We start from the raw sequence: 14,919 nt of genomic DNA, 5'->3' as shown, positions 1-14,919 counted from the left end.
AGGGGAACTCCTTCCTCCATAAAATAAGCCTGGACCCTCCAAAGCTGACATTCAAAGGAGGCTTTCAGAGAGGAGCGGACTTCTCCTGGGCTCTCTGTTCATCACCTCTACTCTGTTCCCCAGGTTTCCCCTCATCCCCAGAGCCTCTCCCTTCATTCCGGGCAAGTGTAAGGAATTGATTTCTGATCTGATTGCAGTTTGCTTGTCCCTAGGGATCACAAGACTCATCCTTTCTCCTCTATCTTGAGATACCTACACTTTAGCTCCAAAGGGCAAACTTGGCTGGAGACCATGGAGGAGCTCCTCCTAGGATGAACAAGTAGAGGAGGGACCACGGAGCAGACCTGTCATAGGGTCATCCAGATGTCCTCTACTCACTCCAGTGCTCCTACCTGGACAGGCTCCACTAGACTAAGTTGCTGAGCAACATTTCCTCTGGGTCTGCCCCTGAGTTTGAGGATGTGACCAGCAGACACTCCCTGACCTGCCCTTCCTCATGGGCCCTGGGATCCTAAGTTGTCTATTGCCCAGTGATGCCATTGTTCCTGTGGTCTGTGCAGGGAGGTTGTTGGGTTATCACTCCTTCCAGGGTACTTTTTTAGACATTTTTTTTCCAAATTCTTCCCTTGAAATTTTAATACCACAAATATACTGTATATCTGATGATGTACTTTATTTGTATCTGTGCTTTATAGAAAGAGAATGAGATTTTTTGCACCCCCAGACCAATTTTTGCCCCCTTGAAGGCGATATTGCCCCCGCTGAGAATGCGTAGGCTACTGGAAGTGGGCAGCCCAGCTGAGCTCCAGCATGGCTTGGGTCTGTGCTTCTGAAGAAGGGCCGAGGCAGCCTGAAGCCTTTGTGTTTGTGGGACCAACAGGCTGCCTGGGTGCCCTGAGACAGTCTTTCTTGTCCCTCCAACCTCAGCTTTGTGCAGTCCATATTCATGCTGGGGACTGTGGTGTTGTACTTCAGCCACCGCAAGGAGTATGTGGCCTCCATGGTGTTCTCCCTGGCCATGGGCTGGACCAACATGCTCTACTACACCCGTGGCTTCCAGCAGATGGGCATCTATGCTGTCATGATCGAGAAGGTGGGTGGCCTGTGCCCAGATGGGTCCCCCAGAGAGCCTTGTTGACACCGTGGGTGTGTGAGACCCACCAGTTCCACAAATACCACCCATTCCGTCTGTATTGTCTGGGGAGGTGCTGGTTTAGCTTGAGACCAACGTTCTCAGGCCATTCCCCAAGAATCAGGCAATCTGGCCTTGGCCCAGGTGTGGGGACTCCCCTGAAACTTGACCCCTCTGTGTACCAGACTGTCCTAGAACTGAAGGCCATAAGGGGAGGAGTGGGCAACTTCTTCATGTCATCTGAGCTTTAAAACACCAAACCAAACCCTCCAACATGTTCTCCAATTCCATTTGGGCTCAAGAAGAGCCCCCAGGCTGCTGGAGTCCCAGCCCTTCCCTGGGTTCCTCCTTCTCAGGCTTTTTGGGGCCTTGCTTGGCTCTGACAAGGCTGTTCTCTCCTGCAGATGATCCTGCGAGACCTGTGCCGTTTCATGTTTGTGTACGTCGTTTTCTTGTTCGGGTTTTCCACAGGTAATGTGCTTGGTCAGGGCTGCTAGGAGCTCAGGGCCCCTCCTCATCTCAATTTCCTGACATCTCTGCCGGGGGCTGGGTGGGGAGCAGCTGAGTGGGGTACACGGGTGTGAGTCTTTTGGGGGCCAGTCGAGTGTCTGCAGGTGACAGAGTTGATGGACATAGAGCAAGCCCAGATGAACACAACTTAGAAACTGGGATTCATAAAATGTCTTAAGTAATTTTTGACATATGAAGTACTGCTTGCCTGCAGTACAGCTGCATTTTGGCTTAGTTTTCTTCTTTTAAACTTTTAATTTTGACATTATTTTAGACTTAGAGAAAAGTTGAAAGAATAGTACAAATAACTTCTCTGTAACCCACTGCCGTTGAGTTGGTTTAGACTCATACCGACCCTATAGGACAGAGTAGAACTGCCCCCATAGAGTTTCCAAGGAGCACCTGGTGGACTTGAACTGTCAGCCTCTTGGTTAGCAGCCATAACACTTAACCACTACACCACCAGGGTGTAATAATGGTGGCATGGCATTGTTAGACCTACTCATCTAACTTCACAAGGGGGAGGAAGCAGAATCAAGAACAACTTTAGCTCAAGGCTGATTCCTTAGATGGGTGGAGGTCAGACATACCTCTTCTCTACAAGCTTTTTTTTTTGTACTTTAGGTAAAAGTTTACAGAACTAGCTTCTCATTAAACCAACTTTGTTTTTTTTTTTTTAACCAACTTTGACACCAACCGTCCCTCACACGGGCACTCTCTACTTCTCTTCTGGGTTCAGTAATTCGTTGCAATGGCCACACAGAACTCACAGACCGTACTCACAGTTATGGGCTTATTAGGGGAGTAACAGGTTACAACTCAGGATCAGGATCAGGAAGCCTGTAGGCAAAGTTTCCTTTCTTCAGTGTAGGACAGCTCTCTCAGCTCTTCTCGGCTGTGCAGGGCTTCTCTCGGTCCCCTGAGGACAGGTTTCTCTAGGCCTCTTGAGGACAGGCTCCTTTTGTGGCCCTCGGCCCTCAGACCTTGGCCCTGCTTGGGCAAATGTTACAAAGCTCTTTTAGCTCTGCTGATAAGTACCCAGAGGCACCCTGCTCAGCCAGCAAGCCTTCTGCCCGAAAGTGCTCAGCTCTCTGGCTCTGTGGGTTGGCATGCCCACTATAGCTGCCTCACTTGGTGAGCTGGGAAACCCACTGCAGCCATCTTGTGTCCTGGTTCTGCTGTCTCCGTTTCTCTGCTGCTGAACTCTGCTGTGCTTGCCAATGCTTCTCACTATCTCTGGTGTTACAACTCTCTGTCTCCTGGGTCTAGCAGATTCTCAGCACAGGGACCCTAGGTCCAAAGAATGTGCTCCACTCATGGCTCTTCTTGGTGGTAGTGAAGTTCCCCTCTCTGCTCTGGGCTTGGCTCTCTTTTAAGCCTAGCAGAACGGCAAAACTGATCAACCCCCCTGTTAAGATTCGGCACACCTCATTTTGCATTGTTATCAATGCTATCCAATCCCCTTGGTGGACCACAAGAACCTTATTTTCATAGTCCCACCGAATCCTTTTGTGGGAGTCACAAAACCATGCATGGTTAAAAGAGCCATACAAAGTAATGAACTGCATTGCAACACTTTACCCAGATTTCCCAAAATTTATCACCTGTTCTTTATTGCCCCCTCTCCCTGTCCCCCACCCCTCGTTTTTAATAAGTTGCAGACATGATTGGCCTCTTATCCCTAGCTACTTCAGTGTGTATTTCCTAACACCAAAAATATTCTCTTTCATAAATACAGCACAATAATCAAAATCAGGAAACGAACATCCATACAACACTATTACCTAGTCTATAGACCTTATTTGAATTTCACCAATTGTCTTAATGACGTCTTTTACAGAAACTGGAAATCCTGGATCATGCATTATATTACATGACATTTAGTTGTGATGCCTCTTTAGTTTCTTCTAATCTGGAGCAACTTCTCAATCTTTCCTTGTCTTTTGTGACCTTAACATTTGTAATTAATAAAGGCCAGTCGTTTTCTACAATGTCCCTCAAGTTGGGCATGTCTGTTGTTTCTCATGATTCAATTCAGATATGCATTTCCAGCCAGAATATCAAGGAAGTCATGTTCCTGTCCTCCTCAGTGCATTACATCAGGAGTCACATGATGTCTGTTTGTTCCATTACTAGTGGTGTTAACTTTGCTTACTTGGTTTTGGTGGATCTGTAAGCTTTTTCTGCTATAAAGTTACTGTCTGTCTTAGGCATCTAGTGCTGCTATAACAGAAATACCATAAGTGGATGGCTTTAACAAAGAGAAGTTATTCTGTCACAGTCCAGTTAGCTAGAAGTCCGAATTCAGGGCTCCGGCTCCAGGGGAAGGCTTTCTCTCTCTGTCGGCTCTGAAGGAAAGTCCTTGTGATGCATCAGTCTTCCCTTGGTCTCGGGGCACCTCAACGCAGGAACCTCAGGTCCAAAGGACACACTGTGCTCTTGGTGCTACTTTCTTGGTGGTGTGAGGTCCCCGCTCTCTGCTTGCTTCCCTTTCATCTCTTGTAAGACAGAAGGTGGCGCAGGCCATACCCATGGAAACTTCCTTTACATTGGATCAGAGAAGTGGCCTGAACAAGGGTGTTACATCCTACCCTCATCCTCTTTAACCACAGGCAGAGATTATGATTTATAACACATAGTAAAATCACAAAATGGAGGACAACCACACAATACTGGAAATCATGGCCTAACCAAGTCGACACATTTGGAGATACTTTGAGACTAAGTAAATGTCCTATTTTTCATCAAAATTTCACCCAGTAGTTGTAGCACCTGTCTTAGTAATCTAATGCTCCTATAACAGAAATACCATAAGTGGATGATTTTAGCAAAGAGAAGTTTATTCTCTCATAGTCCAGTAGGCTAGGAGTCTGAATTCAGTGCGCTGGTTCCAGGGGAAGGCTTTCTCTCTGTTGGCTCTGAGGGAAGGTCCCTGTGATGCATCAGTCTTCTCTTCGTCTGGGAGCATCTCAGCGCAGGAACCTCAGGTCCAAAGGACGTGCTCTGCTCCTGGCACTGCTTTCTTGGTGGTATGAGGTTTTCATGTCTCTCTGCTCACTTCTTTCTTTTCTCAAAAGAGATTGGCTCAACACACGATCTAATCCTGTAGATCTCATCAGTATAACTGCCATTAATCCATCTCATTACATCATAGTAATAGGATTTACAACACATAGGGAAATCACATCAGATGACAAAATGGTAGACAATCACACAACATTGGGAATCATGACCTAGCCGAGTTGACAGATATTTTGGGGGGACACAATTCAATCCATGACAGCATCCATTGGTGAGTCTTACCTGGATCACTTAGTTCTGTGATGGTTACCAAATGATGATTTTTCTAACTACATCATTTCTTCTACTTTTATTGGTTGACATTCTCCTGTAAGGAAGCTTTCCATTCTCCCAACGCTTGCTTATTTATATCAGTATGGCCTCATGGATTCTTTGTTCATGGATTCTTAATTGTCTGAGATTTGCCAGTGGGAGCCCCTTTAAGCTGGCTCCTGTGCCCTCTTGACATGTCCACTTAAGTTTTTGAGCACTTGGCTCTTCCATGATCTTCACGTGTGCTTTGGAGTTACATGGATCACATGGTACACCCTCCCCTGTTCCCACCCTGCAACATGTTTTAGAACCATTGTCTGAGATGGAAGAGCAATATTGACTACAAGGCACCTGATAGGAATTAGTGTGAGCTCTGGCACCTGGGTCTGAAAGCCCTACATATCAGTAGCCCCAGGAAGGGGTTAGACCAAGGGGGCCAGTGGACACTGGATATACAGTAACTAGTGCACACAACTGCTATAGAAACTCCCAGGCTGCAGTAGTACATTTACCAAAGAAGATTGCAGAATGCAGGAAGAGGCCATTTTACTCTGAGCTGCTCAGCTCCTGCGGCTCTACTCATACGGTACACAGATTGGTATATTTATTTTAAGATTGTTTTCTAGTAGATGCTGATAAAGTTTATTGTAACAAAAACAGTATATTATGATATTTTCTGGTAGTTTTGGAGAAGGGGTATTTTTTCCACCTAATTTTCACAAAGGCATTTATAGCCAAGCAGTGTTTGTGCTGCAGACCCATCCTAGCGTAGGGAGTATGCATGTCAGAGGGCCTGAGATCTTGGCTTCCAGCCAGCCACACCTCTCCTCCCCATGCCCTGTAGCGGTGGTGACACTGATTGAGGAGGGGAATAAAAAGCCCGCGGCAGCTGAGCCGACATCGCACAGATGGCGGGGGCCTTGCTGCCGGCCTCCTGACAACTACAACAGCCTGTACTCCACATGTCTGGAGCTGTTCAAGTTCACCATCGGCATGGGTGACCTGGAGTTCACTGAGAACTATGAATTCAAGGCTGTGTTCATCATCCTGTTGCTGGCCTACGTGATTCTCACCTACATCCTGCTGCTCAACATGCTCATTGCCCTCATGGGCGAGACTGTCAACAAGATCGCACAGGAGAGCAAGAACATCTGGAAGCTGCAGGTGGGTTGGTTCTTGAGACGCTGGCTACTCTGACTACTGCTTTATACAGCTGGGCATACAGGCCTATGCTGGATTTGAGGAACAGCAAAAAGCCCATTCAGGCCTAGGGGATCAGGAATCATCTTGGCTGTTTACTTCCTTCTGGCTCCTCTTGCAAGGTTTCCCTGCTGAGTGTCATCTGTGCTGTGCTGCAGTACCAGCTGGTGTTCACTGTTTGGCCGTGGACTAGGCAATGCTGGAGGGAGAGAGACAGAGGACTTAGCCTCATGGGGTGGCCGCTTCAGAGGAACTCGGCCTATGGTGGGCGCCACAGACCAGACTCAGGAGGAGCAGTTAATATGGGACTGGGGTACCTGATAGCTACTTTTCCAAGCCACCTGGTCCACATCTCTCTCCCCAGTTATTACTAATAGAAGTATCATTATTATAATAAAGTTTTTCTTAGTTGTTATTGAGTCAGCTCCAACTCATGGTGTCCCATGTACAACAGAACAAAACGTCTGATCCTGCACCATCTTCATGATTGTTGGTATGCTCAAGTCCATTGTTGCAGCCAGTGTATATTTTGGGTGCCTTCTTAGTTTGGAAGCTCAGCTGAAAACTCTTCACTATGGGTGGCCCTGCGGGTATTTGAAATACTGGTGGGATATTTTCTAGTTTCACAGCAACATGCAAGACACCACAGTTTGACAAGTTGTTCTAAGTGTCTTACATTATCTCATTTGGTCCTCAACAGTCCTGTTGTTGTTGATAGTTGCCATTAAGTTGGCTCCAACTTATGGCGACCTTATGTATAAACATTGCCTGTTCCTACACCATCTTCCTGATTGAGTCCATTGTTGAAGCTGTTGTGTCAATCCATCTCATTGAGGATTTCCCTCATTTTTGTTCACTCTCTATTTTACCAAACACAATGTCCTTTTGTAGCCATTGGATCTTATTACTATCCCCATTTTTTGATGAAGGCCCTGAGGCACAGAGAATTTATGTGTATGTGTCCAAGACCACACAGCTAGTAAGTAGCAAAGCCAGGATCAAAATCAGGCAGTCTCACTGCCAAGGCCCTGTTCTTAACCACTATGTTATGTTGCCACTCCCTGAGCACCTAGAGAAGGGTCTGGAGTTAGTACACACCAAGTTGCCTTGGAAGTACTTGGCAAAGTCTGGCACTGCACTGGCTGAGCTCCTTCCATGGGATGTGCACCAGGTGGGCTGCAGGACCAACCTGGTGTACACAACCCTGGGAGCTCAGGGGCACCTGGGGCTGGGAGAGACCCCGCTGGAGAGGCTGATCTTGCTAGCTGGCACTGACAGCCAGAGGCAGCCCCTGGAAAAGGCCTCTGCCTCTCTACCCTTTGTCTGTTTCTTCCCACAGAGAGCCATCACCATTTTGGACACAGAGAAAAGCTTCCTTAAATGTATGAGGAAGGCCTTCCGCTCAGGCAAGCTGCTGCAGGTGGGGTATACACCCGATGGCAAGGATGACTACAGGTGGTGTTTCAGGTAATGCCCAAACAGGGAACAGCATGGGGAGCTCTGGGCCTCAGCTGTGGGCATGGAAGCCCTGCCCAGAGCCAGCTTTGGGTACAGAGGCCTTCCCTAGGGTCCAGCTGTGATCATGGGGACCAACCTGGGGCCAGCTATAGGTACAGGGGCCATTATAAGGCTTAGTTGTGAGCAAAGGGGACCCTCCAGAAGCCAGCTGTAGGTACAGGGACTGCTCCAGAGCTCAGCTGTGGACATAGGGGACCCACCTTAGAACTCAGTTGGTGGGATGCAGACATTAAACATTGGAAAATTTGAGGTTATCCAGGAGTCACTCAGTGATCAAGGTCAGAACCAGGAATCCTGCCTTCCAGGCAGGAATGTTTGCAGTCCCTGGACCCCATGGAGTGATCAGAGAACATGTTTTCAGGGGTGGTGTCCAAAATGCAGGCCCCTCTCTGCCCTTCCCCTACTGGCTGTGTCTCTATCTTGATCTACGGGCTTCTTAGAATTGACCTGTGGGATCAAGCTCCTGGCCTGGGAAGCTGGGCATGGCTTCTAGGCTGCCAACTCCCTGCTCCCCGATTCCTTCATCCTGCAGGGTGGATGAGGTGAACTGGACCACCTGGAACACCAATGTGGGCATCATCAATGAAGACCCAGGCTACTGTAAGGGTGTCAAGCGCACTCTGAGCTTCTCCCTGCGGCCAAACAAAGGTGAGGGTTGAGGAGAGGGGCACTGTGGCATGGATGGACTTACTTGTCTGGTGGGGTGATGTTGGGCAGGTGAAGCCTTGAGAGTCCCCCACTCCTTGTAGACCTTCCTCACTCCCACAGGACGTGGGCACTGTAACAACTATGTCTTAGTTGCCTAGAGCTGCTGTAACATAAAATACCACAAGTAGGTGGCTTTAAAGGACAAAAACTTATTTTCTCACAGTTTTGGAGGCTAGGAGTTTGAATTCAGGGCATTGGTAGGGCTAGGCTCTCTCTCTCCCTCTGGACTCTAGAGGAAGATCCTTGCCTCTTTCAGCTTCTGTAGCTCGAGGCATTCCTTCGCATTCATTGACTTGTAGAGGAATTTTCACACCACTCAGAAGGGATTAGGTTTAGGACCCACCCCACTCTGGTATGATCTTATTAACATAAAACAAAAGAAAACTCCTATTTTTAAGCAGAGTCATTTTTACAGGTACAGGGGTTAGAATTTTGACATAACTTTGGGGGCCACAGTTCAATCCATAACAAACCCCAAATGCCAACTATATGCCTACACTCTGTCATGGGCATTCTTGTGTGTTCTTACACATGTCTGCACAGCTGACTGCTCTATGTGCCCATGCAAGCCAGCTCTGCCTGGCACCCCTGGCCCAAACACCTGTTCTCAATGCCCTAGAGGAAGCAGCTTGCCCTCTCTTCATCCACCTGGGGTGGACAGCCTGGCTGTGGGCTGTGCTGCTTCCTCTTCCCTGTCCCTCATATCCCATGTCTGCACTCATACCTCCGTGAGGCTATATGGACACAAAAGGTACATGTGAACACTTACGGGTACATCCAGGCAGGCAAGAGAGGAGGGAAGAATGAGGAGAAGAAAGGATACACCTTGAGCAGAAAACCTTTGAGGACAATTACTGCTAGGAAAAAAAACCCATTTAATAATAAATGGCAAACATTTAACAGTAAACAGTAAATTAAAGGTCTAATTGAAGACCTTAAATTTTACCTTGAAAATGAAGCAAAAATAGTTTATACTTAACAAATTTTAAGTTACTATTGTAACTTCTCACTAATTCTTAAAATGAACAAAAATTAACCATGTTGGTAATTTCTTGGGGGGGTAGAAGGGGGCATAATTTCCAGACCAACTTGCCTGATAACACAATATTTCTTCTTTCAAACTTGATATCATTTCATAGAGAAGCTCATATCTTTATTTTATGTACTTAAAAAATGACTTTATTGAGGTATAATTTACATACAATAAAATGTACACATTTTAAACATACAGTTTGATGAGTTTTGACAAATGTATACACTCAGGCAACCACTGCTTCAATCAAGATATAAAACATTTCCATCATGCCAGAAAATTCCCTTGTGCCTCTTTATAATCAATTCCATTCTCTCCATCCCAGGTAACTATTAATCTGATTTATATTACTATAGATTAGTTTTCAAAACCCTGTAGCATAGTGGTTAGGAGTTATGGCTGCTAACCAAAAGGCCGGCAGTTCAAATCCACCAGGCGCTCCTTGGAAACCCTTTGGGGCAGTTCTTCTCTGTCCTATAGGGTCACTATGAGTCGGAATTGACTCTATGGCAATGGGTATATCAGTTTTACCTTGGCTTTTGTTTATCTGAAAATGTCTTTATTGTATCCTCATTTTTGAAAAGTATTTTCATTGAATATAGAATTTTGGGTCACTAGTTTTTTAAAATTTTTATTTTTGCACTTTGACTATGTCTCTCCATTGTTTTCTAGCCTTCATATTTCTGATGAGAAGTCATTTGTTCATATTGTTGTTTCCCTGTATGTAATATATATGTATTTTTTCTGGCTGCTTTAAAAATATTCTCTTTACCTTTGGTTTTCAGTAGTTTGAATAATATGTGCTTAGGTAAGATTTTCTTTGTATTTATCCTGCTTGGGGTTTGCTGCAATTCTTAGATCTGTACATCAATATATATATTTTTACGATCAAATTTGGGAAACTTTCAGCCATTTTTTTTTCAGACATTTACCCTCTATTCTCTTTTTGGGACTCCAATTACATGTATACTAGACCATTCAATATTGTCCCACAGGTCACTGAGGCTTTATTCATTTTTCTGCTGTTCTTCAAATTCAGTAATTTCTATCAATTGGTCTTCAAGTTCACTGATCATTTGTTCAGATATCTCCAAACTGCTATCAAGCTCATTCAATGGATTTTGTCCTTCAAGTATTGTGTTATTCGGTTCTGGAATTTCTACTTTGTTCTTTTTTTTTTTTTTTTGGTAGTTTCTACTTCTCTGTTGAGATTACGAGCATATTTTCCTTTAGCTGTTTGAACATATTTATAATTCTTTATCTGCTAACTGTAACATCTGGACCATGTAGGGGTCACTTTCTATTGATTTCTTTGTTCTTGAGGCTCACATTATGAATTTCACTTCTCTTGGGGATTGTAGTTTTTCACTGCCTCTTGTCCTGTGCTTGAAAATGTTTGCTGTATGCATTTTGTCCAGTTTTGTGGTTATTTACAACACACAACTAGCCCAGTAACAGTTATTTCATCATAGCTGGAAGCGGAAATCTATTTTATTAAGAGGCTCATTTTTGGGAAAATTACTCAAGGGCTTCATCAGTTTTCCCAAGTGCCTTCTGTGATCTTGTGATTTTCTCACAAGTCTAATTAGAAGCACTTCTGTGTCATGTTAAAATACTTATTGACTATCTTTTCTTTAATTGCTAGCTAGTCTAACTTTGCCAGGGAGCCATTTGAAGAAGATTTTTCATGTGATTCGAGTAGTTTTCTGACATCACAGTTATTGGTTTCATAAAATTCCATATCTTTTACAATATTTGCTCTTTCACTTTGCATACATTATTTTGCATGATGTTGTTGGCTGTTTACAACATTGAGATTAGTAAAGACGTTGGTCCAGTGGCAGAGACACACACATTTGTGTTAACTGGGGCAGGGAGCAGAGGATGGCTGGAGGTTTCCTGATTTTACACTTCTAGTTATTAGTGAATGGTTCCTGAGCATTTTGCTTTCTTATCCAACTTCGTAACAGTGGAAATTCCAATGATGCTTTTTCTCAATATTAATAAATAATAGTCAGGTAATTCAGATAACAAAGACCTTTCCCCACTCACATAGTGCATGTGATTGGGAGGGGGTGAGGAAATGCATGAAAGAAAGGCCAGGGAAGAAAAGTGGTCTGTAGAGGAGCTAGGGAGTACATCTGAGGCAGTTTTGGCATTAGGACTCGTGGGAGTGAGAAGTGGGCCTTGGGAGTCCCATATGAACTTTGAGGGCCCTGGAGCTAGGGCTGGGCCATGTAATCCCTGCGGTTGGGTGTCCCCACCATCCAGGCAGCTAGTAGATGGTATCCCAATGAGTACCTGGCCTGTCTCCCCATTGAGCCCTCCTGCCTCTATGGCCAAGGGATCCTCCTTCAACAGTTGGTGCCCCATGTCAGACTGGGGTTGGAGTGCAGGCCAGTGTTGAAGCTCTTGCCTGTTGAAGCTTTTCCTGCAGGCCTGGAGGAAATGCCAGGGCCTGGAGAATTCAGCTGGTGTAGTAACCATGGGCCCAGTCTCTGGCATTCCTGACACCTTTGAGATGTGACCAGTGTTGGATCCCAGTAGAGGGGTCTGGATTGTCGCCTGAGGCTGAGCTTTGAGAGCTGGTTTTCTAGAGGCATCAGACCCACGGTGGCCAACCAGAGGGTTTGACAGCTCAGGGATCTGGAAAATGGAAGGAGAGCTGTCCATCTTGGCAGTCATTTCTCTGACGTGGCCAAGGAACTGGAGGTGGTGGTAGGGGTGACAACTATGTCTTCCTCAAGAAGCTTCCTGGGATTTCAGGTCACACCTGAGGTCCTCATTCAAGGCCCAGTAGCACCATGGTTCCCTTGCATTCTTCTCAATTTGTTATGCCCTGGTGGGGCCTGGGCCCCCTTTCCTGATTCTCTGGCTGGTGTTCATCACCCCAGAGTTGACTCAGTGTGGAGCCATTCAAGGGGCAGGTCCCAGTGTTGCTCTGTGGAGACCTGCTCTCCCTCACACTTGGGCAAGAAGGAAATGGAGGCTGAGAGAGGCGAGCGATGGACTCTTATGTGAGGTCACAAGTGAGTCACGTAAGGTAAGGGAGGGGAGCTTGAGGAGCTCACAGAGTGGATGAGGCTCTGCAAGCAGCCAAAGGCAGAGAAAATTGCACCGATTCTCATGCCTCAGGAAGCAACTGACCTGCCTGGGCCTCCTTTTATCTTAAGATTTGTGAAGCCAACAAGTAAGTGTTTGTTTTACTGCATCCAAGGCAGTAATGATATTTTACCCTTCAGTTTCAGGTAGAAATTGGAAGAATTTTGGCCTGGTTCCCCTTTTAAGAGATGCAAGCACTCGAGAAAGGCCTGCTCCCCAGCCTGAGGATGTTCACCTGAAGCACTTTGCGGGGTCCCTTAAGCCAGAAGATGCTGAGGTCTTCAGGGATTCAGCTGCTTTCAGGGAGAAGTGAAGGGCCCCATACAGGATGCTGTCAATGCTGGGCCTTAGGATACCCCCTGCTGCGGAGAGTCTCTCTAGGGAACCCCAGGAGCCTGTCACCTGTCAGCAGCCTGGCCGGGTTTGCACCTGCCCCAGGCTGTGAGGGGGTGGAGCAAGGCTGGGGCCTTACATTGCTTCTCCTTGGGAATAGGAAGAGATGTGCACCCAACCTCACTGTCCCTGAGTGACTCTCCCAACAGGAAATGATCTTGCTTTCCAGTTTCTACTGACTTTATTAAATAGTGTGAACGATAAGCCTCTACTTTGACATGTATCATGCCTTTATTTTCTTTGGTTTTATACTACTGGGAGTAAAAGTAAATGAAACCCAGGAAAACACCTTTTAGAACAAAATGCTTCCTTTGATGTAAAATGCTGAAGCCCCTCCTCTCTGTATTGTGTTTAATATCCCAACTGCCAGAGCGGTCTGGGGGTGATGTCATCATCTTTGCCCTGGAGGTGGTGAGGGAGGAAGGTGGTCCCATTCCCAGTTCTGCCAGAATCAGGTTTTCTTAGAGCGACTTCATCCTTCTGTGTGATACATTATAGTTCCAAAAATACTAGCTCCATTGCTGTTCAAATAGAACTGCAGAAGCATGTCCCAAAGCTACATGGCAAGAATTTTTCAATGAACTTCCATCTGTAACAACCACAGTTCTGTTCCCCAGCAGCATCAACCCCCATCCATCCTGTCATCCACCAAATAAGTATATATATATATATATATATATATATATTAAGTGCGAATTGTGTACCAGGCACTGGGCTGGCATAGCTATTGGCTTTGTGTGGTGTGTATGTGTACATGCATACGTGTACATCTGTGCATGTGTGTGTGTGTATGTACAACCCCATGTGGACAGGAGCCTCTGGTCACTCTTTGGTTGTTACCCATGAGTAAGGGCACTATTTTATGTATCAACCTACTATAGTCATCAAACTATGACCCATGGACCAAATCCAACCTTCCCTCTGTATTTGTAAATAAAGTTTTAATGGAACACGGCTATGCTTATTTGTTTATGTATTGTCTGTGGCTGCTTTCACCCTACATGGCAGAGTTGTGTAGCTTCAACAGAGACCCAATGGTCTGCAAAGGTTAAGATATTTACTATTTGGCCCTTTGCAGAAAAGTTTGCTAATCCCTGCTTTATAGAATAGAACTTAAGAACCAAATGATCCAGGTGAGAGACCTGTTCCAGACGTTGGCTGGATAGTGTTTATGTTTATGGAGTGTGGAATGAGCTGCCTAGGCAGGGAATTGTTGGACACTGCTTCACGAAAGCACAGATGACATTAGCCAAGCTGGGGTTTGGGCCTGTTGTGAGAGGCGTATCTGGAGGAAACACCTGGACCCTCCTCCTCCGTGTTCTCCAGTGTTCTGTCTGTCTCCACACCTGAGGCCTGACAGAGAAGCCCGCAGGCTGGTTGACAAGGTGCCCTTGCATGAGACGAGCCGCAGCCACTCCATTGGGGAGCAATACCAACAACCAAAATGTACAGAATATTCACGCAAAGTACGTGAGGTGCATTATCACCGATTAGCGTCATGCCAGCCGGATGAAGTAGCTATCATTAGCTCCATTTTGTAGAAGAGAAAATGGAGGCCCGGACAGTTAGTAAGGTTACACAGCCAGTAAACAGTCTTGCCTGGACCTGACCCCAGGCAGTCTGGCTCCAAAGCCCGGCTCTTAACTGCTGGCCAGGCTCCCTGGCAGAGAACAGACAAGGCATGCCAGGCTGTCCTGGGTCAGAGGGGTATGTGAGGGCTTCTTGCTTCCTGTTGTAAGCCTGGTCACATAGGGCTCTCTACTCCCCTAGCACACATGCTCTGCTGTGACCCCTTGGATCCCTTGCTTTGCCCGTAGGCCACACTCAGAAAATGCTGTGGGAATGTCAAATAGCTGCAAGCTTCTGTCAATAGGTCTGCTTTCGAATTTATTCGGAGCTGAAAAGAATCCTGTGGATGTTCTTAAGTAAAATTAATAATCACAACCTTTCGTGTAAACATACGGTTGCTTAAAGAACACACGTGTAACTG

At 46.0% G+C, this 14,919-nt stretch overlaps 1 protein-coding gene across 4 annotated transcripts in view; it reads left to right on the top strand.

The window, feature by feature from the left end:
- TRPV1 (transient receptor potential cation channel subfamily V member 1) overlaps positions 1-13,954 on the top strand; it is a 41,280-nt gene extending 27,326 nt beyond the window's left edge. For 3 of the 4 annotated variants that reach the window (XM_064271580.1, XM_064271578.1, XM_064271579.1), the window contains 6 exons: positions 928-1,093; positions 1,537-1,603; positions 5,820-6,139; positions 7,515-7,642; positions 8,226-8,341; positions 12,677-13,954. In XM_064271580.1, the coding sequence (XP_064127650.1) occupies positions 928-1,093; positions 1,537-1,603; positions 5,820-6,139; positions 7,515-7,642; positions 8,226-8,341; positions 12,677-12,849 (970 nt within the window). In that variant the 3' untranslated portion in view covers positions 12,850-13,954. The remainder of the gene's footprint in view (positions 1-927; positions 1,094-1,536; positions 1,604-5,819; positions 6,140-7,514; positions 7,643-8,225; positions 8,342-12,676) is intronic. The other variant, XM_023556293.2, reaches the window with a different exon arrangement.
- The last annotated feature ends 965 nt before the right edge of the window (positions 13,955-14,919 follow it).

This window comes from Loxodonta africana, chromosome 18 (assembly GCF_030014295.1).
Source record: "Loxodonta africana isolate mLoxAfr1 chromosome 18, mLoxAfr1.hap2, whole genome shotgun sequence".
Lineage (NCBI taxonomy): Eukaryota > Metazoa > Chordata > Mammalia > Proboscidea > Elephantidae > Loxodonta > Loxodonta africana.
Note: the sequence above shows the minus strand (reverse complement) of the source record. Positions and strands in the feature narration are given on the sequence as shown.